The sequence below is a fragment of the Poecilia formosa genome, unplaced genomic scaffold (genome assembly GCF_000485575.1).
Source record: "Poecilia formosa unplaced genomic scaffold, Poecilia_formosa-5.1.2 Scaffold917, whole genome shotgun sequence".
Classification (NCBI taxonomy): domain Eukaryota; kingdom Metazoa; phylum Chordata; class Actinopteri; order Cyprinodontiformes; family Poeciliidae; genus Poecilia; species Poecilia formosa.
The window spans coordinates 804-23,545 of NW_006800856.1; the positions used below are offsets into that span (position 1 = coordinate 804).

The 22,742-nt window shown below is 37.7% G+C and overlaps 2 protein-coding genes across 2 annotated transcripts; both read left to right on the plus strand.

The window, feature by feature from the left end:
• Positions 1–268: 268 nt before the first annotated feature.
• On the plus strand, positions 269–6,707 carry cenpt (centromere protein T; the record flags this gene model as incomplete). Its single annotated transcript, XM_016667135.1, has 12 exons — positions 269–424; positions 505–640; positions 732–825; positions 929–1,065; positions 1,199–1,256; positions 1,347–1,483; positions 1,676–2,650; positions 3,642–3,932; positions 4,011–4,110; positions 4,203–4,370; positions 4,538–4,642; positions 6,281–6,707. Coding segments are annotated over 12 exons (2,487 nt in total), but the record flags the coding sequence as incomplete, so codon positions are not given.
• Positions 6,708–7,226: 519 nt separating this feature from the next.
• LOC103132078 (speckle-type POZ protein) lies at positions 7,227–21,531 on the plus strand. The gene is made up of 10 exons (XM_007543828.1): positions 7,227–7,331; positions 12,622–12,846; positions 13,172–13,293; positions 14,462–14,613; positions 15,249–15,376; positions 15,451–15,628; positions 16,041–16,096; positions 17,073–17,195; positions 18,388–18,530; positions 19,946–21,531. The coding sequence occupies exons 2-10, from the start codon at positions 12,769–12,771 to the stop codon at positions 20,088–20,090; spliced, it is 1,125 nt and encodes a 374-aa protein (XP_007543890.1). The 5' UTR covers positions 7,227–7,331; positions 12,622–12,768; the 3' UTR covers positions 20,091–21,531.
• The last annotated feature ends 1,211 nt before the right edge of the window (positions 21,532–22,742 follow it).

Below are 22,742 nucleotides of genomic sequence, written 5' to 3' on the forward strand. Positions count from 1 at the left end.
AATGTATACGGCAGTGCCTATACATTTATATTACAGACTGTCAGTGAACGCACCAAGAAAAAGACTCTGTATGCATGTTGTGGAGAGCAGACAACATCCATAGACAGATTGTATCCATGTATTGCTGTATGAAAAGCATTTCTTATATCTTGACTAGTAAAGTGACATTAACTCCAATCCAGTGTATTTATTTATGAGTGTGCAAACATCTCAGAAGTCATTTAAATTTAAGAATTGAAAGGTGCAAAAATAGCAATTTTGATTGAAAACAGATAATTTTCTTCTTCTCTGTCTGCATGTCAGTGAGCCCCACGCAGCAGGTAGCAGCGAGCCGCGGCGCAGCAGTAGGCGCAGCAAGAGAGATGCTGAGCCCCAAACGCCACAAAACATCCTGCGACGCAGCCTGAGGAACAAAATCCAGGAGGTGAGAAGAACAGAAACGACTCGGCTGTGTAAGGTGCCGTCAGTTTAACCCTCTAAATCTAACTGTGTTTTTGTTTTCAGAATATAACCAAGAAATCCCTGCCTCTCAAGCGAAGAACTGCCTCCGCTGTGCTCAGACAGCAAGCTCCCTCCTCCTCCATGATGTTTGACGATGGAGAAACTCCCAGGCATTTACTCAGGAAGATCCTGCAGACAGGTGAGTGGATTTATCCGCCTCTCTGGTTCTCAGTGAGGCTGTTGTTTTTGTTTTCCTCTTTACATCCATGTCATTTGGTTCTGCTTTTCAGAGCCTGCGAAGTCCCCAGTGGTTCATGACAAAGTTGCCCCTGCAGAGCTGCAGCCTCCTTCAAAAGACAATACAGCTACTAGAAGTCACTCTAGGTGTTTTCAAGATGACTGTTTGGTGTAAAATCTAACATTTTTCTGTTTCTCAGCACCTTTATGTTCACTGTTTGTACATTTATGTGTTTATTTTTGTGTCCAGTTTTGACCTGTCGGATCTGGATCTGCCGGATGTGACAATGGGGAACACTGTGAGCGCCGCTAAGGGCCTGAGCAGGAAGAGACCGCGTCAGAGCCTCAACGTCACCGCTTTTGAAAAACGACTTAAAGGTGAAAACAGTAAAGTTAAACTTTATTTATTCATTTTTCTGTGAAAGATTGTAAACATTTTTACTTTTGACCCCGTGCTGATACAGACTCTAGAGTTAACAGAGTCGTTATATTTATGTTTTGGGGATTTTTATTCTTATAGATGCTGAAGAAGAACCAGAAAATTCAATAGGTGATCATTCATCTCTTTCCCTGTCGAGGTAAAGTTTAAAAAAAAAACAACAACTTCCAAGTGAAATACCTGTATTTATTTAGTATAAAATGATCTGCATGTTCCTTCTGCCTCTCAGCTCCTCCTCCCTGAGTCTGAAAACCCCGTTTGTTGACGTTCACACTGAGAAGAGAGGCCTTCAGAGACGAGTTTCAAACCGCAGAAAGATCACAGAGGAAGAGTTCAGTGCTGCCCTCAGCAAGCAGCAGATGGGAGGTGATTCTGTCTTTTCACTGCAACCTAAAGCTTCTGTTCATTTCATTTTTCTGATTCTTTCCAGCAAAACTGTCAAACTTGAGGCCCGGGGCCCAAATCTGGTCCGCCGTAGCTTTTTTTTGTTTTTTTTTTTGCATCTCTAGACTTAATACAATAACTTTCCTTTTTATTTCGACTCTTTTTGTGTTCCAGATGTGAGCCGTGAGGCACTGCAGGGGCGAGAGGTTAGTGGCGAAGACACAAACCTGGCGGGAATCACGTTGGGTCTGAGCAAACTGAGCGAGCCTGACGTCACGGTCGACATCGTGAACTGCCAGACAGCTCTGTACGACCAGCATGACGCCATGACCTCCAACTTCTCCATCAAACCCACCATCATGGCGACTCAGCTCCAGAGAGACATACAGGAGGAGGAGGAGCGCAGGGAGGAGGAGAGGCAGAAATCAGCTGAAGAAGAAGAAGTTGTGACCAACATGGAGGAAGATGAAGGCAAAGAAAATGTTGATAAAACACAAGATGTTTCATTAAAACCTGAGGAAAAGGACGATGCAGTTGGATTCCAGACTTTTGATCTGGATGATGGAGTTGAGGCTGCAGCCGACTCTCAGTCTGAAGACGTCGAAGGAGGCTCTGAGGAAGAGGAGGCCGCAGTGGGTTCTCAAGCTGAGGAGGAAGGTGTGGAGCAATCCCCAACTCAGGAAGAGACTGCAGCCGATTTTCAGTCTGAAGACGTCGAAGGACTTTCTGAGGAAGAGGAGGCTGCAGCTGAGGAGGATGAAGGTGAAGAGCAATCCCCAACTAAGGAAGAGACTGCAGCCGATTCCCAGTCTGAGGAAGAGGAGGCTGCAGCGAGCTCTCAAGCCGAGGATAAAGATGTGGAGCAATCTCAGACTGAGGAAGAGGACGGTCCTCCTGAAAACGCTGCAGCAGCTTCTCCATCTGAGGAAGAGGAGGCGGCGGCTGGATCTCATCCTGAGGATGAAGGTGGATCAGAAGAAGTTTATCAACTCCAACGTGACGACGAGGAAAAGTCGGACGGAGCCGATCGTCAGACTGACGAAGACGATAGTGATGAAGAGAGGAATCAGGAGGAAGAGCGACACATCAGTCGCAGGGCTTTTCGCTCAGAGGGCGGCCTTGTCCTGCCCGTCGTCACGGCGACAGAAGGTACAGCTACTCATCTGTTGGTGTCATCTGTAACCTTTACAACCCAAACTCAAATTCTTACCCAAGTTATCAATTTGAGTTTATCTAAAGTTGATTGATATTATCGATCGAATAATGATTTATCGATAGGCGGCCATTTTCTTAAAAACCTCTGGTATCAACAGGTATGACTGTCTTTCCTAAATCTTTCTTAGTATACTTAATTTAACATTATTTTGTGTCAGCTGTATTAAATACTGACTGAATAAACTGAAAATTTTGTTGTTTTCACGTTATTAAACTTAAACATATTTATAAAATAACTAAACAGGAACCTCTTAGGCTGCTAAATAGAAAAATTAAATATGTTAAACATTAAATCCCCCATTAACAGAGATACGGTCACCAAAGTGGCCTGTGGCTGCTGTAGAAGGAATGTTGATGCAAGTAATGGGGAAAAGTTTTAACCTTAGATAACCATTAGGCTACTTTTACTGTTGGATCCTCCTTTTCCCTTCGTAGCACCTCGGTCATTTTTCAATAAGTAATTGACGCAGCTCGGCTAAATGAGCGCTATTAAGGTGAAAACTAAAGGATTTTGTGGAGTGATTATATTCCATAACAACTCAAGGAGTTTGTTGAGTGTTTTTATTTCAAAGCCGACCCGTAGAAAGTATATTTTGCATCCCGTACCGGACTCTGTCTGGACCGTTACTGTTTACCGTTCCCTTATGGGCGCCATCTTTGATTCTGTACCAGCGGCGCCCTCTGCCGGATGGCGGTCAAACTACAACACTAAAAGAAGGTCAAAGCGGACGTTATTATTCAAAAGATTGGAACTAATTTTAATCTAATAAACCATTAATTGAGAATTAGTCGTATTGCTACATAACTTTATGAAAACAGTTTTTAGAACAGGTACTTATGGATCTGGATGAAAAGAGATGAAGAAAGGGGAATCAAATGTGTTTTTCTTTTTAAAAAACAAATTCCTGCTGTTTTATTTTTACAGCTCACTCATTCATGAAGTCCAAAAGCTACAGTGCTCTGGGTTTGAACACCAGTTTGGAAAGAATTCAGAATCAGACTGGAAAACCAGACTGGACTAAACCTTCGCTCCAACATCTGGACGAAGATTTCTGGGATGAAAACGATCCTGCGGACAGAAAAAACGCCTCGTTCCACCTCCTCCATGTCAGCCATGATGCAGAGGTCAGCAGGCAGCAGGAGGATGTTGAAGCTGCTGCAGAGGAAGCCGGAGAACATGAGGAAGAGTCGGATGAGGAGGAGGATGATAATGAAGGTGAAGGCTCTTACCTTTTAGTTTGTGTGATTCTTCATACTTAAAAAGTGATCATAATTTGGATTCTTTAAAATCCAGATTTCCTAGGCAAGACGCCAGCTTTTGTCAGAGAGAAAATAAAGTTTTTTACCTCCAGTCCTCCAGCATTGCCTTCAGTTTCTAAAAATCTCCCAGCAAGGCAAGTTGCATTTCTTTCTGCAGCGTTGAACAAGCTTTCCCCGGTGAAATCTACCGTTTCTCCTACTTACTGCTTGTTTTTTATCCTTGCAGTAGTGCAAGCAAAGCTTTACCTGCAGCTAAACCAAAGCAGGCGAGACGGCGGCGAACTGGGCTGTCCAGGAGGAAAACGGTCCTACCAAAGACCTACCTGATGAGTGTCTTCAAGCACTTCGCCAAAACAAAAGTCTCTGCAGATGTCTTCCCCGTCCTAAATGAGATGTAACAAAAATTATACTTGTTTTGTTTTTCCAAAAAAAAAAAAAAATCAGCAACTTAATTCTGAAAAGCATTTTTTTAACTCCCGTTGTTTGTTGGACTTTGATTCTGCAGAAATAACCACAAACAGTTTTTACTTTTGTAATCGATGCTTATTGACTTTGTGGCAGAATGGATAAGTTCTTCGACCGTGTTGCTGAGGACCTGGAGACGTACGCGGCCCACGCAAACAGAAAAACTATCAAAGTGGAAGATGTTAAGCTTCTGTTGAGACGGTACGTTTGATTTTACCGCACGTGTCAAACTCAAGGCCCAGGGGCCAAATCTGGCCCGCCGTAGCTTTTTATGTGGCCCTAGCCTTCAAATTACACCAATAAGTTCCTCCAGTTTTTTACAAATCTGCAAAATTCACACAAAATCAACAGATTCCCCACATTTTTTCAGATTTTACTGTAATTTTTTCTCAAAATTGGCCAAAAACATTGGGTTTAAGTGACTGCTGCCTCCCTTTGTAATAGTCCGTGATCGATATGGTGATTAATTAAAGAAAGAAGTCACATTTAACGTCATACATTAGCACAAGTATCGTAAAAATTCCTTACAACTATTTCTAAATTAGTACCATGAGATCCTTGATTTTGATCGCAAAAGAACACAAAAATAATCACAAAATCCTGGTGAAAAGATGTTTTAATATTATTTTAAGAAACACCGAATGCTGAAACAAGCAGCTGTTTTCTGACATTTCAACAGCTTAATGGGTTTTATCAACACATTCTGGCCCTTTAAGAACATTCAGATTTTTTATTTGGCCCAAAATGAAAATGAATTTGATGCTCCTGGTTTAGTCGTCATTCATTTTTCTAATTATGAAGGAACGTGAGATTAACCCCTTGGTTTATTCAAAGCCTGATTAGTCGCTATGGTAACAGGATTTAGTGTACTGTTCCAGTGCAGATTATGTTCAGTTTTTAACGTTAATTTACGGGTTTTCTTATATTTTTAGACATAACAAAAAAATCAGATTTTTCATATTCGGTCAGATTTCCTCATGTTGATTCCAGAGATTATAGTTGGAGATGCGCCGATCAGCTACTGCAGGCCGATACTGGTTACCGGTTCTACTGGTTCACTACGCGGCTAAATGTAACACATGAAACAACTTCCTGATGGAGGCAACAGTTTTAAAAATGAAGGATGTGCTTTATTCTGTCAATTTATTTATCAAAATGTATCTGATTTTCACCAAACTTTAATGGATTATATGCTGCTTGCTGTGTTCACAAAACATGTTTTTCTGTTTTTCCCCTAAGAATCGGGGAGAATCATCCAGTTTTTATAAGTTTTAGATTGTTTTTTGATCTGATTTGACATAAAATATAACCACCATCTTTAAAGGTATCCTGACACATTCAATAAATTAGAATATTATTGATAAGCCCATTTATTTTATCATTCAATGAAAACATTATCTAGATTAGTTATACACAGATGGATGTGTGAAAACCTTTTTCTGTCATGATGATTTTCCATTTATAGTGAATAAAAACTTTACATTTAAAAGCAGAGTGTTGCATTAAACCAGTGTTTCTAAACCCTTCTTTTACTAGATAAAAATTTCCACCACAATCCCCTCTTTTGATAATAAAATATGCAATATTTTTATATTAATCCCATCAAATTTTATTTAATCTTTTTTTCTTGATGATTTCTTCTGACTGTCCATTTCTTGGTTGGAAAATAAAATTTTCCAGACTGAAAAGCTCAGTCCTACATGGTTGAGTTTTACGTTTGTGCTTAAGAAAAGGGAACGCAACATTTATGAATTGATTCTTTATAAACATTCACAGTTTGCATGCATTACTCTGTCAGTTTTTAACTCATGTTTGTTGTTTTTTTCTTGCATTCTGCAGGCAGGGATACATAAACGACAAGGTGCCAGTGGAGGTTCTCATTGAAAAGTATCTGCGCATGGACCAGCGAAAGATCCTAATCCCCATCGCAACCAGTGGAAACGTTGTGATCCCTAAAATACGGAAGTGAATACTTTTAAAGCACCTTTTTTTCTATTTAACTCTTTGTTAATAAATGTGATTTCTATATGGAGCTGTTAATCATAGCACAAAGGTTTTTGTACATATGTAAATGTTCCTGAAAAAATATTCTTTCCATCATTGTATTGTTTTTTTTCTCTTCTGTATATGTAAATGTTGAGAGGGTTGTGCTTTAAGTGGGATTGTATGAATATTTTTTTTTTCATTTTATTATCTTTTCTGATTGAAAACAAAAATGGGAATAGTTTCAACCATTAATAAAGATTTACCTGCATGACAGAAATCATTTTAGACTTTAAATTATTTAACCTGCTAGGTATTATGAAGCAACTTGCAGCTGTAGCTGAACTAAAAACTGGTTTTATTTTTTATTTTTTTGGTTTTTATTTGGGGGGATTTTATGTTGAAAGTTGTCAGATTTCTTCACTATCCACTAGATGGCGCAAATCACCTGAACTAGTCCAGCTCAACAGCTTTCTTCTCTTCAATTAAAGGGACTGAAACCAAGTCCCAAAACTACTGTTTACTTGTCCATTTGTTTTATTGCATGTTGAAGTCCAGTTGGAAATGCTGTCTGCTAAATAATGTGCAATATGTCCATGGATGCTCACTGATTGCAACTAACTTTTTAAACTCTAGCTGTTGACTCAAAGGCATGCATAGTATTAAATTTCAGTTTTTTTAATACATTAGGATGGAAATATAACCAACTTATATTGGTTACATAAATTGGTTCTTAAACAGTCATTAACCAATTTATAAGAGAACAGCTTATATTGTAACTGGGCTGTAATTCCACGCCTTGACACCAGGGGCGCTGTTCATGTGACGTGACTATGGAGAGCTGTCACTAGCTAACAACAACAGAAAATCCCGGTCTGCAAACGTTTTAATTGGACCCGACATAAAGGTGAGTTTGTCCGCAAATGAACCCAAAAAGAATAATATTAGTATTAATAACTTGTAACCCCACGATGGGAACGGTTGTGTCGCTTTTATTTATCAATTGGCGTAAAAATCCTGGTGTTATTTGTTTGTCTCGGGTTAGCTGCTACAGGAGTGAAGCTAACCGAGACCAGTTCGGTGGAATTAGCTGCCATGTTACCGTTAGATTACCGTGGATTATTAATGGGCTTTCTGTAGTTTTAGCAGGGTCGGACGCTGTCATTCGTCATGTTAAACAGTCCTTTTCGTCTTCCTGAGTGTTTTAAATTGAAATGAAGTCAGGTGTAGGCTGTGTGTGTTATTAGCAGGTTAACTACCTGCTCCGCCTACAATGACTAACTCTAAAGTGTTTCAGTTTACACACAGCATCTAAAGAGTTTTTGACTTTCTGCAAAATTGGTCATTTTGAAATGAAAGTAAATTTGAGGTTCACATTTAAAATATAGAATATGACATTTTGTGTCGTGTCCCTTTTATACTTATCATTTACGACCTTTTACTCAATTCATTACAGCATACTTGTTAGTGGTTTATGTTGGGGCTTGTATTGTTTCACCTCCTGAGTAATGTTTAACAAAGCAGCTCAGACACTGACAGGCTCACCAGCTGTCTGGTTTTATTGTTGTTTCAAGGATGGCATAATAAAGTTAAGTTACTGATACACACCAAACCAGACAAACAAGAGTAGCACTTCAACATATTGTTCCTCTAAAGTAAAAAGTAGCAGCCAAGAAATTACTCGATTAAAAAATATTCCGTACAAAAACTACTCGAGGACATCCGACTTATTTTAAAAAATGTCATCTGTCAAAAATATGAAGTTATATGCAAATTAAGGTATTTTTAAGACTAAAATGAATGAAAACAAAAAACTAGCAATTAGTGTAATTACAAAATAAAGAAAAATACACAGAAAAAGCACTTTTTCAAATAATCATTTCAATATAAAACATAAAAACAGCATTACAACAAACAAAACTTTGTTTTGGAAGCCATGTTAAGTTATTCACCTAGAATAACTTAACATTTGTTAAGTTATAGGAATGGTTGTTGAATTAATCACAATAATCATTCCTGTTGTTGACATTTTGTTGCTTTTATTTGATGCGTCTCACCTCGTTTCTCTATAAGATTTGCCTGCATTGACAAAAGTAAACTGAATGGAAAATATCCACATAAACTCTTAAGACTTGTTTTTATGGTTGGTAAAGTTTGGCGAGAAAACAAAGAAGTGAATCAACATTTCTGAAGAAAAGATGTGCATCATTCCTTCATAAACTTAAAGTTTGTAAGAGTTTTATTTAACTGATGTTTTGCTTGTTTTCAACCTGCTTTTAGGAAATTACATTGTGTTTGAGCCTTTCATTCAGTTTCTTCTGAAAATATTAAGTCAAATTTACACGTTTAAGCTTATTTAATGTCATTTTTTAAATTTAGCTGAATTTGTCAATGCATATCACCAGTTTCAGTTACATAATATTAATATACCTCTAAAACAAAGTGAAATTGAATATAAATTTGTCACTTTCTCAGTTGATATAAACATTGTCCGGACACAGAGGCTTTCATGTCGTGTTGCAGGGCTTTTTGGCAACGCAGCAGTCTGTTGTTATCTTCTCAGCTAAACAGTTTACCATGTTAAAAACATTGTAGTGTTTTTATGCAAACAGCAGTGAAAAGTATTTTGCTCTCAGTTGGACTTTTCAGTCATCCTTCACCTTCCCAGCCTTGAATCTGAAGTGGCTTGTAAGGAATAAATGGACTCACCTAAATGTGACACACAATAAATCAGAGTTTCTATTTATTACAACTGAAAATGTAAATTTTGCCCTGGTGTCAGGGTCTTGCTTTGCGGCAGTGTTTCCTGCAGTAGTTATTTAAAGGTTTAAACACTTAGCCAGAAGCTAACATGACAGCTACAATCAGTCCTGACCAGAAGAACTGGCTCATCTATTTCTCTTATTCAAACCTGTTGAACTTTTTCACATTTTGTCACTTTACAGCCATAAACCTTAAAGCTTTTTATTGGGATTTTATGGGATGGATCAACACAAAATGCATGAATGTGGAGAAAAATGAAAATTTAATCTGCTCTCAAATTTTCATACAGAAATTTGGGCTGAATTGATTAATTGTGATTAAGCAATCATTGAAATAATCAGCAACCAGTGTAGTAAATGACTAATCATTTACTAAGCATGCAGACTCTATACATTCTGCGTATAAGATAAAATGTAATTTTACCAATTGGTTAATCCAAAAATGAACTCCAATACAATTATCAATAATAGCCAACTAATTTAATAAGCAATTAATCATTGACTGAAGTATAAATATATAAAAACATAATACAAATATAGACATTTTGCATTTAAAATATAAAAAGCACACATTTGTCGGTAAATATTTTTCAAGATTTCCTCAAGTGACAGTTTTAGCTGCACCTGGTTTAAATTTTGTACAAAATCTCCTACTGAGTACTTTTGTTATCCAGGTATTAATTGGTTAATAAGAACAACAACAACAACAATAATAAAAAAACAAATATAAAAATAAAGAGATGAGCCCCACACTGTGTTTATGAGAAGTCAAGAAAAGGCTGAGCTGATGTGTCTGATTCAGCGTTCACGAAACAAATGCTGTTATTGCATTTTAAAATGTTTAAAAGGAATCAAATATTTATTTATTTGCATTTTTTTATTGAATCTGCAGAATGTGGCAAAATTTTTTATTTGATTAATCGATTAATCGTTGGAATAATTGTTAGTTGCAGGCCAGGTTTTAATGTAAAAAAAATGAAGTGCAGCGCTTGAATTGTGTGAACGAGGCGAGCGGACGCATTAGTTATGCATTGGGGTCCCTCCTGCGTTTAACCTCCAGGTGAGGAGAAAACAGCAGAGTTTTTGTTGGGAACTGCAGACAGGAGGAGGTGAAGGCCGGCTCCTAATGCTTTCTTTCTCTTTTTTTTTTTTTTTTTTTTTGCCCTTCGCTGTAATTGCGGGTCCGCACAAAGTCGGAGTGCTGTTGTTGGTGGAAAGCGAGGCAAGCCGGTCGCTGCAGCAAAATCAATAGTTCATACCTCACTGAGATTGAGTTTTTAGGGAAGGAGAAGCGCCGTGACCGAGGGCAGAATATGAAATCGCTTCCACTGAGGCCGAGCGCGCTCGTTGCAATCGATCTCGGCTCCTGTACCAATTACAGCTTTAAGGTTCGTCTCTGGCTCGCCGCCGTCCTCACAGGCCGGCGCTTTGGAAACAGACGTTGTGTTCGCTGACACTTTGACAAGCGCTGCAGTTTTTTCATCTCTCTTGGAAATTGCGCTCTGAAATGCCTTCATACTTTCAGTCTTTAATTTGGAGCGGAGATTGATTTCTTCTTTCTTATGTGAAATGTCGATGAAAAGGACATAACTGCAACTTTCTGTCCCACATGTTTTCAAATTTCACACTTTTTTCACCTTCAGGTCAGAAGTCTGGCTGTTGTGGATATTTGCTCTCAACAAGATGTGCTGATAAATTATAATCTCTTGGTGCATAAAGCAAATATTTCAGGGTGAATTTTAGCAATTTAAAGCTTCATTTCATCAATATTCTGATTTAACGTGAATTATCATCTTTATATTTAAATATTTTATTGTGATATAATAAATAAAAAATACAGGTGTTGGAATTGGAGAAGAGTCCAGTGTAGTACTTTGTGTAGTACTTTGTAAATTTGTAGTGTTTGTTGATATGATAGATTAAATGGAAATTTAATGGGCTTGTTTTAATTTACTGTGTGATTAATTGATGTATTGTTTATTATGAGACATATTTGTTTATCTCATAATTAATAGGTTATAAACTCTGACTGCTCTGTGCAGCAAATGAAACCGATTCTGTTTCATAACTTTTCTGGATATTTTACTTTGTTTTCTATTATTTCAAAGTTTTTGAGTCTCCATTTACTATTTTATTGAGCTTTTTTAAAACATCTTTTATTGTCAGGTGTTGGGTAATAAATGTACTTTTACTTCAATTTACTTGAGTCATTTTATTTTAAAGTATTTCTACTCCTACCTGAGTAAAACTTCTCTACAAACTGAATGAAAAACAAACCAAAAATTCACCAGACACAGACACACACTTGCAGTTTTTATAAAAAATTTTCTGAGATTTTTTATTGAAAGAAACTGATTTGGAAAAATTTCTTTTACCTGATTTTGTCATTTTGTTTATGCTTATATGAATTATTGTCAGTTTAACCCTTAAAATACCCAAATTTCCTCTTAACTTTATATGATTATGTAGTTTTTAAATATTAAATGATTGATAACTTGGTCAGTTACTCAATACTTTTTAACCTGAGTATTTTTTGCCAGCTCTGCGTGTCGTTTCCCACCTGCAGGTTTACAGTTTCCTCTCCTGTCTGCTGATCTGGATTTGATTTCTCTTTCATGCGTTTCTTTGATTTTCTGCCGCCTCCATCTAACCTCTTTTTGTTCCAATTTATCCTGGTGAATGGTTCCACAGATGCGGCTCCATCCTTCATCCGCCTCTTGATTTTTCATTTCACTTTTCCTTTAATCGCCTTCGCTGGTCTTCTTCTCTCTCCGTCTCTCCTGGTGGAGGATAAGAAAAGCTGCTGCTGATAATTTATGCTGGATTGAGGTTCAGTGATGGATGGAAATCTGGATTAATTAATTTGTTGTATTTCAGGGCAAATTATCGACTGATTTTCTGAATAACTTTGATTTAAAAGTCTAATTATATATTTGTCTGTTCTACTAACTTTGAATCTAAATTATTTATTGTTGAATATTTTAGATTCCACTTTAATCCCATTAAAGTCAAATATAAAATATTCTGATGGCAGATTATGACCCCAGATTAAGACGGCATGATAAAATAAAAAAGCAAAAATTTAGTAAACATTAATATTAAAACAATATCAGTTTTAAATAATGAAGATGAAATAATTAAGATTTCCTCATTACACAGAACAAATAAGAACAACTTTCTTTCTTTCTTTCTTTCTTTCTTGGTAAAACTTGTTCTCAGTTTTATTTAATTGTAATATTAATATATATATTGTATAAATAAATAAATTTTAAACTTGATTCTTTCTATTCAGGTGAACCAGGATCCTCGTTTATTTACACCCCGACATTAAAACAATACGCAGACGCAGTTTCTCATCCTGCAACGTGAACTGAATAATAATAATAATAATAATAATAATAATATTCACTCTGCTCTGTCTGGTTCTGCCTGTAGGGGGCGCCCTGCTTCCGTCTGCTGTTCACCGATGCAGATGGACGTCGGGACCGACGCTGACTAGAGGAAGTGTCACATTCCAGCTCTTCTTCTTCTCTTCCTTCTTCTTCACCCTCACGTCCCACTCCTCCCTCTGTCACACTGGCAATGTCCAGGGTCCCGAGTCCGCCGCCCCCCGCGGAAATGTCCAGCGGGCCCGTGGCCGAGAGCTGGTGCTACACGCAGGTAAGCTGCATAAAAAACACTTCGGTTCCAATCCGACGATTTCAAACGGCACAATTCTGTGACATCGCTTTTAAACGTTATTTACACCAAATAAAAAGAAACAGAAATACTTTATTTGAAGGGTTGTGCATAAGACTGACATGAAACTTTTAATGCAAAGATAAAACTATGTAAAATAAACAGTTTAAAAAGGAGCTTATTGATAAATATGTTGTCTATGAAAAGTTTGAAAACTTACCTTAAGAAAGTAAAAAAGTTCTTGAATAAATAAATTCAGGCGTTTATCCATCAGAAACCATCTTCTGCTGCGTCGTCTCTCTAACAGATCAAAGTGGTGAAGTTTTCCTACATGTGGACCATCAACAACTTCAGCTTCTGTCGTGAGGAAATGGGCGAGGTCATCAAGAGTTCGACCTTCTCTTCTGGGGCCAACGACAAACTCAAATGGTGAGAATCACAGGAAAAGATGTACAAAAACACAAAATACAGGCTGGAAATCAAACTTCATATTTTTACTCCCCAGTGTATTATAAGCCTGGCGGGCCACCAGGCTTTACTTCCTCCCCTGCCAGACTAAGTGTTACCTGTTTATTTTAAATCATCTTTTTTTTTTATATGTACAACAGTAGCAGTAATGGCAATATAAATCTTTAGTAGACAATTACCTTTTTAAAACAATAATGGCATAACCTATTAATGTATTTTCTTTGTTGTTGATGTTTTATTTCCAAAATGTCCTGTCAACTTCTTTAAACATAAAAACATCGTAGGACAACCCTAACACTGCGTTTGGTTAGTTTCCTGGGTGAAACCCTGAACCTGCATATCTCTGCTGTTGTGTTTGATCCCTTAAATTTATCTTGTGCTGTAATCTAATCTACAAGTATCACGGTCTGGAATTTCTTTTCCAATTCTTTGCTAAATTTAGTTGGATTTCGAGTCTTGCCAGCGATTCTCAGTTGGATTTAAGTCAGGACTTTGACTAGGCCGTTCTAATATACAAGTATTGACTTCAAAATTACTGTATTTACCCCAAAGAGAAGCTAAATGTTGCCGTAACTCGTGTCATTGAAGTATCCTCAAAGAATAGTGATGAGATGCGAACAGCATCCAAACCAGAGGGAAACGTGCAACGCCTCAAAGAAAAACAAACCATCAGAAGTCTAAAAACAACAGCAAGCATGATGGAGCTGCTCCTTGAATGGCCCCATTCTAGAAATTATGAATTGGAATTAAGATTTGAGCTAAACTATTCTCCGTAGTGCAAAAAAAACAAATCTTACCAAGTTTTTTTTGCTCTTAATTTATTCTGAATGTATCTTAGTACAGTTGAAATAAAACAAAAATAAATTACAAGTAGCCTTTCAGCAGGAAATAGGAGCTTTTTTTACGCCAATAATTCCTTTAATATTATTGAAAAAGTGCCACTGGCCGTTTATTTCACAACCGTTACCTAGCAACGCCTGCCAAGCCCAGCCCGTCACCTAGCAACCAAGTCCTAGTTCCGCTAACAGATTTTTTCACTTACACCAAGACATTTTCCCATTTTATAGGTGAAGTAGGGTTGGTTGACACTAACAGCAGGTTTTAACTGCTTATTGTTTTTTGACCTCAGGTGTTTGCGAGTGAATCCCAAAGGCCTGGATGAGGAAAGCAAAGATTACCTGTCTCTGTACCTGCTGCTAGTCAGCTGTCCAAAAGCAGAGGTGCGAGCAAAGTTCAAGTTCTCCATCCTCAACGCCAAGGGAGAGGAGACCAAAGCCATGGGTGAGAAAAAGCATTAATATTATTAATAATAATGATAATAATGTATTTTAGTTATAAAGCCCTTTATATCAAAGGGCAGGAAACAAGAAGAAAACAAGAAATTTAATTAACATTATGGAGCATTCAGAGCTGGTTAGTAACTAGTTACATTAACTTGAGTAACTTTTTTGTTTACTATACTGTAATTATATTATGAAGTATCTCTACCCTTACTGGAATAAACTGTCTGGATTTTCTTCCCACTGAGTGAAAACCAAACATGTTTTAACCAAAAATCAGACTCACACCTGGTGTCTCTGTTAAGGTTTTATGAGCTTTCTTTCTTTTTCTTTTGCCTGATTTCGTTATTTTTGTTTCTTGTCATTTTCATCTTTAAAATACCAAAATTTCCACTTTGTTTTGGTTCGTCTGATGATGTAATTTTTAAAAATTGAATGATTTATGATTTGATCAGTTAAGTTTTTGAGTGATTTCTTGGACAGCTACTTTTTGCTCGAGTAGAAATATGTTGACGTAGTGCTGTTTCTGAGCACAGTCTTTGGGTAATCCTCCCAGTTCTGGTAACATTTTAGAATGATATTTTTTTTACAGTGTATCTCTTTCAAATGTTGAACCATTTCTTTGTCCGTCTGCAGAAAGCCAGAGGGCGTACCGCTTCGTCCAGGGAAAAGATTGGGGCTTTAAGAAGTTCATCCGGAGAGACTTCCTCCTGGACGAGGCTAACGGTCTCCTACCTGACGATAAGCTAACGCTGTTCTGCGAGGTATCGCCGATGTTTCTCCATCGCGGTGGAGTGTTTACTGTGCTGTGTTTCAGCGGCGGCTTTGCTTCCTTCAGGTGAGCGTGGTGCAGGACTCGGTCAACATATCGGGTCAGAACACGATGAACATGGTGAAGGTGCCGGACTGCCGGCTAGCGGACGAGCTGGGCGGCCTGTGGGAGAACTCGCGCTTCACGGACTGCTCCCTGTGTGTGGCTGGACAGGAGTTTCAGGCCCACAAAGCCATCCTGGCAGGTAAACAAACACACCTATCAGGTTAAACCTGAAACTCTTTAGTTTCAAATCTCCTGGATATTTTTGCTTATTTTAATTTTACGAAGTTCTTTAAATGTCCTGTAAGTAAATATATTTGCCCATTTATCCATAACAACTAGAACTTTTAATATCTAGGAAGTTATTTTTGCAATTTACCTCAGATTAATTTCACTTCCCACTACAGTGGGAGTGAAATTACCGTAATAACCCGATATTGGTAGGAAAGCGCAAAAACCGTTAGAATTTTTAAGATGTCGCAAAGTCTGGGGGAATTACGGTAATTTATGTGCGTGGTTGCTGATCCGTTTGGTCTGGAAGGGTTAAGGAATAACTGACTTAAAACCGGCTTGCATGTGTTTAAAAGTGATTGATGTTGTTTTCTCTGTTTCAGCGCGATCCCCTGTATTCAGTGCCATGTTTGAGCACGAGATGGAGGAGAGCAAAAAGGTGCGTCCGAACCGCCCCTCTCCTAAAAAATTAATTTGTTTTGTTCCTTGATGGCTGTAATTTTCCAATTTTTGAAGGATTGCGTGCCGCTGAACAGCTGCAACACAAAGATGTTTGCAGAAACTGGATGATAGCGAAACCCAAACGCAATTGTCCCGTTTTCAGTCGGGGGTCGGGACTCATCCCTCACTGTCAGAGCCACACAAACAGAGAATTGCTTTTTCTGCCCTTCTGTGGACGATAAGAAATTAAATTACAGCCAAACTGATTTTTTGTTTAAAGTCAGACCAGCAGAGATGCTTTTAATTTTAAACGTAAATTTATTAATTTGAATAAATTTGAAAAAATATACAATTAGATCATATTTACATTGGTTTTCACTAAAGTGGCATAATTTATCTTTGATGCACCTCATAACTTGATTTCTTCACAAATACAATAAAAGGGCTGACATGTCCCAACGTTTGTTTTAATCAATTTATTGTATATTTAGGATAATTAAGTGAAGATTTAACAACACATTTTGAAATTAAACAGTTTTGAATTTAAAAAATACCAAAAAAAGAGAAAAAAGGAAAGAAAAAACCCTACAGATTAGCTCCTCACCGCCTTTTCTTTAGCACGGTGTTCTTGCATGATTTGTTGCAGAAATTATAGGTAAAAACTAAGCAGGTAAATGTTGTTTTTTCTTTTCAAATCTTAAGTGTTATTAAAACTGATGAGGAAAAATCTGGAAAAGGATGAAATTTCAAAGTGGAAAATGTGTAAAAACTCTGAACACAAAAATAACATTTTAAGTGAATGTTTCACAAACTGTTTCAAGCATCTGTTATCAGTGAAAAATAGTCAAAGTCAAGGTTGCATAGCTGCGAAAAAATATCTATGAAGTCCCCTTATGCGCTGGAATAATTAAAGTTTTACAGATCACAAGCTGTGTTTTAAGAAATGTCATTAATCAACCCTCCTCCTCCGTCAGAATCGTGTGGAGATCAACGACGTGGAGCCAGAAGTTTTCAAGGAGATGATGTGCTTCATTTACACAGACAAGGCTCCCAACCTGGACAAGATGGCCGACGATCTGCTAGCAGCAGCCGATAAGGTAATGCACTCACTTCCTGTTCATGGGTTCATTGTAGATTGGAATGAAGACATTTCAGCAGTTGGTATTTCATTATATTCTGTAGAAAATGTGTCGATTGTAAATATTTCCAGTGTGATTCGGGTCACATATACCAGTTAGAGCATTTTGAAATGCATCTACGTTTAAGTTTATACAATAACTGTTTATTATATCCAGTTGTTTATGATTTTCTGCCTGGTTATTGTTAAAAATGTACACCATGGGGAAAACAGCCGCCCAGCTGTTAGCTGACGATGACTAGCTTTGGTTTTAGCTGACAAGTTGTCACTATAACACGCTAAATCTTAATTGTATGCCTGAAATATAAAAGAAAAAGGGACGCAATGCTTTGCTACTAATTGTCAACACTGAAACAACTAGATATCAAGGCCAGGAAAAAGTTTATTAAAGAGAAAAATATATATAGGGAGAGGGAAGCAGTTCAGCTATGCTAGCTTGACTTTGAAAACCGTAACATGTAGACGTGCTGTGGAATTTGGCATGTTTCGTTTCAGATGAAAAACAAAAAAAAAGGCGACCTCTTTGATGATAATAATCTGAAAACAAACATCGAGCCTGAAAACATAAAACTGTAACGGACTGAATGTTCGGTTCTTCGTGTGGGAAATGTTTGAGTGGTTTTTGGTGAATCCTGTAACATAAAGCGGCGTTGTTGTCCGCCTCTACGGCAACGAGTCTGCATGTGGCAAAGCCGGCACAAAAAGCGAGAAAAAAGAAGATCATGAGTGATTTTGAGTTATTCTTCAATGGTTTCCTGTTTTTTTTGTTTCCTTTTGCACTAAACTAATAATAAAACCCGACCTCCAGGGTTCGTTTTGCTAACAGAGCTGTTTCACCGCCGCAGTGCAGTTATGGATGGGAAGTAAAAAATCACATTTTTTCCCTCCAATTTTGTGAAATTTTCAAATTTAAACAAGAACATGCAGCATTCAAATGGGCGGCGTTCAGTTTAAACGCACTTTAAAATTGATTCATAATTCACAGGGCTGCACCTCCAGTTCAGGTAGTGCTACTTTTACCTGAGTACATTTTTAGCTACTCTTCCTCCTCTTATAACCTGTTATCTGTGTCAGAAGTTAGATTTTAAATGTTGCTGCTATAATTGGAGGTAAGGAAACACTGAAGCCTCTGTGCCTCTGTCTTCTTTCAGTACGCTCTGGAGAGACTCAAGGTCATGTGCGAAGATGCGCTGTGCACCAGCCTGTCCGTGGAGAACGCCGCCGAGATCCTCATCCTGGCCGACCTGCACAGCGCCGACCAGCTCAAAACGCAGGCGGTCGACTTCATCAACTAGTGAGTTCACACACAGGCGGCCGCTCGCCGTCGTGTTCGCGTCGCACCGGCTCCTGTCATCTCGTTTTTCCCTCCAGACGGCACCAGAACTCGGGTTTGTTAGAGCTGGTGATTTAATTTCACATGTGTCTCGGTGAAGTGGCGGGTTGGATGTGATTAAAGCGCGCCGAATGTTCCTGAAGGATCGGGGCATCCTGACTCCTCGCCGCGCCCCATTGGCACCTCCTCTGTTGCCGCAGAGACGGGACGTGTGATAAAGATCGATCACGTGTTTCCAGATTTCTGGCTCACACAGACTTTGTGTAGGAGCCGACGATGGGTCACAAAATGAAGCGTAAAAAGACAAAATATGATGAAGAAACGCACTACCTCTTCCTCAGTACTGAATGTTTTAGAGGTTTTTTCTGATTCATCATGAAAATGTTTGTTTTTTTGTGAGGATTCACATACGGGTGAAATGGTTAATCGCGATTAATCGATTGCTGAAGTAACTGTGAATTCGTTTAGTAATCGATTAATTGAGAAATGCAGTACACACACTCAAAAAAGAGACACATTTCTGGAAGGACATCACAGCAGTTAAGCAAAACTGCAAAAAATAAAAATATTTTGCATTTAAGATAAACAAACATTTGTCAGTAATTATATTCTACCTAAAACCATTCAAGTTACCTTTTTTTTCAGGTAAACTTTGGGGATGATATTTATTAAAATATGTTGATATTCTCTGGAAATGCAATAATGGAAAAACGAATGTTTGAAAGTGGGAATATTGTGACTTTACTTCATATTTCCTTAATTTCTCTTATTTATTGAATTTTTTTTCAATTTGAATTTTGTGTAGAATTTTTTTATTTTTATTTTTTATTGTTATTGATTTAAAGAAATTATTGAAAAGAAAACATTCAGTGTTCTGCCGGATCTCGGTTTACCTCTGGATGTTTGCATTTGCTCCAAAACCATAAATATGATGAAATGGAAAATGTGGAATTCAGAAAAATAAAACTGATTTGTTAGAGGCCTATATCGGTTATCAATATTGATATTGATCGGTTCATCCTTCGTTTTTTGGCATTCCAACTGTTTTTTTTTTTTTTTTTTAATTCTCTTATCAATTTTTTTTTATTTTTAATTTACATTTTTTACAGAATTGTTTTATTTTCCTGATTTCTTCTTAAGTTACAGAAATCAGGAATCTGGATTTTATCGCAAACTTTTAAGATGAACAGATTTTTAAAAATGTAACTTATAATTATGATTTTAATGAACAGCATTTAAATTCCTTTTGGGATCAATGAAGTATTTTTTAATTTGAACTTGAACATTCAGCTATGAAAACCATTTTTTCTCCATGTGCCAAGCGGTTTAGTTTGACCCCTGGTGACCCCTGGTGACCTCTCTCTCTTCCCCTCCAGCCATGCAGCGGAGGTGATGGAAACCGCCGGCTGGAAGTCGATGGTCGCCTCCCATCCGCACCTGGTGGCCGAAGCTTACCGCTCGCTGGCGTCCGCCCAGTGCCCCTTCCTCGGACCGCCCCGCAAGCGCCTCAAACAGTCCTAAAGGCAACAAAACACACCCTCGCTCGCTCTCTCTCTCACTCACACACACACACATGCACAAACAAAAGCTCCCAGACACACAGGGATAACCGTTCCCCTTGCTGTTACCTACAACACTACCACCCAGAACCTGCTGTATCCCGTCTTTTTAAAGAAGAAGAAGAAGAAGAGGAGGAGGGGATTGTAACGTGGATCTTTTAGTGTTCACAATAAAACCCGCAGCACCCTGTTCTTCTTCTTGCTCCCCGGTTCTGACGTTGTTCTCCTTTTTTTATTTTTTTTTATTTTTATTTTTTCCCGCGTATCCGAGGAAGAGCGGAGCGCCACCTCAAAATTCGCAGATTTGGAGCGCGGTGGCGGCAAATAAAGTGTCTGTTTTATCGTAAAGCGAATAGCGCGATCCACCCAAGAAACTCAAGGACTCTGAAGGGAGGGCTCTGGTTTCAAACCGGAAGCCCTGAAAAGAGAACCAAGGGCTAGTCAAAATCGAAAAGTTCCCAGTTAAACGTGGGAGAAAAAATAAAAAATTGCACTAACGCCACAGATCAGCCCTCGCCAACCCGCAACCAGCGGCAACCTAGAAAAACTGTAGGCAAGCACACAATGGACCCAGCTGGACCACAACCAACAACAACAACAACAACAACAAGTTCCCTTTAAGAAAATCTGCCTGCAAGTGACTCAAACAAACCGGCGTCCATTTTTCTGTCTTCTAAACGCCACGAAGCATAAAGAAATCAGAGCAACGCACAACTAGATGTCGTTGGTATTTCTGGTGACGTCTGAGAACAGCGTCTGGAAATGTTACGGATATTTAAAAACAACGAAGGGTTCGGTCAGACACGCTGTTTAGTTTTTTCGCTTCCATAGGAAATAGTGCGGATATACATTTGTGTTTCAGGACCGAGAGCGTTTTTCTTTGCAGCATAAAGACTAAAGGGAAATGAGATTACAATGAACACGTTTTAATGTTCAGAATATATCAATTGTAGACAAAAAAAAACAAAAAGGACGTCCTGAACCACAGAGAATACAGTCATTGTGAAAAGAAAGTACACCCTCTGCCAGTTCCTGGGTTTTAATGTTTGAATTTCCTGTTTTTAACAGGCTAAGAAATTATTTAAACCAAACCACAGATTCCACCACTATTTATTAAAATGGAAAAAGTTTGGTACAAAAAATTAAGTACACCCCCTAAATATGTACAAAATGGGTAAAACCCTCGAATTTAAGGGGTTGTACTTTGTTTTTCTTTTCTTTTGTTTTTAGCCATGACTGTATATTTGAAGTGTTCATTTCAAACTGTTGGAAAATTGTAATGATATAAGGAACCGTTGTTTCTTTTCCTGTAGATATTTCTGATTTTGAGAAGTGACACTTAGCTGTTGCCATTTTTTTGTTCCCAGAAAAAAATAAACCACAACTATTTTGTATTGAACGCCGTCCTGATGTCGTCTGAGTGTTTTTACGAACAAAAATGATGTGAAATATTCTGATTCTTGCCTCTCAGTACTTCTGGTATAGAGCCAGCAAATCCTTAAATGTATTTTAATGTTTTACCAAATAATTGGGGATATGCTATGGCATCACACTCCTGCCAAAAAACTCAAGTAGTGCATTACAACAGTTCATTTATTAACAAAGGTCACATTTCCATTTATTTGCATGCTCCATGAACGCAGCATGGGAAGTGGTAATAAAATGAAGAAGACTATGGAAAACCCTTAGCACCCTCTTCATCAGACTGTTCAATCCCTCCAGGATTTTGATTGTTGTAATTTTTTTTTTTTTGCATAAATTACTAATTTGTGGTTCTGTTTTATAAATATCTGCATGGAAATTAAGTTTATGTTTAACAGTAAATGTTAATTTCATGTTGATCAAGGATAATAACCTGACATAAAGTAAGGCAGAGGCAGCAGTGGGGTAGAATTAATAAGTACTGCCACCTGCTGGTGGGAGTTGGCATCACTGGAATAATGTTTTGGACAATTTATTTGCAGAAAATTTGCAATAAAGTCACAGTTATGCATTAGTGCCAAAAAAAGGGGGATCTTTTTATTTTTTCTTGAATCCCCATGATTATAGAATCACAAAAAAACTGGAGGGATTAATATTTATACAACAACGGAGTAAGTTCAGTCAGAGGCTTCATCTGATCTCACTGTAACACTGACTGCTACAGTAGATCATTTCTATTGTACAATTGTTACGACCCGGCTCGGCCAGGGGAAAGGGAAGTAAATTTTTAAAAGAAAAATCTTGGATAAAATGAGTTTCAAGGTCTAATGTCTTTTTGGGTTAAAAACATTTTCAGTACAATTTACAATTTCTGGATTTTCTATCCACTGGATGAAAAACAAACTAAAAATTCACCAGACACAGACACACACTGGCAGTTTTTGTTAAAGTTTTCAAAATTTTTTTTTTAATTGAAAGAAACTGATTAGGATTTTTTTACTTTGCCTTATTTTGTCTTTATGTTATTTATAAGAATTATTTGCATTCTGATCTTTAACATACCAAAATTTCAACATAACTTTGTATTTTGGCCCGTTTTATGATGTAATTTTTAAATATTAATTGATTTGATCATTTAGTTACTCAGATTTTGAGTCAACGTTTTACCAGATTTTCCTTTTACTCTTTTATT

Bases quoted from the DNA above. Each gene is read 5' to 3' on its own strand.
- LOC103132078 (XM_007543828.1), top strand. From the start codon at position 12,769: ATGTCCAGGGTCCCGAGTCCGCCGCCCCCCGCGGAAATGTCCAGCGGG. The intron at 15,377-15,450 runs GTATCGCCGATG...TGCTTCCTTCAG, and splicing joins AGCTAACGCTGTTCTGCGAG to GTGAGCGTGGTGCAGGACTC. The intron at 15,629-16,040 runs GTAAACAAACAC...TCTCTGTTTCAG, and splicing joins CCACAAAGCCATCCTGGCAG to CGCGATCCCCTGTATTCAGT.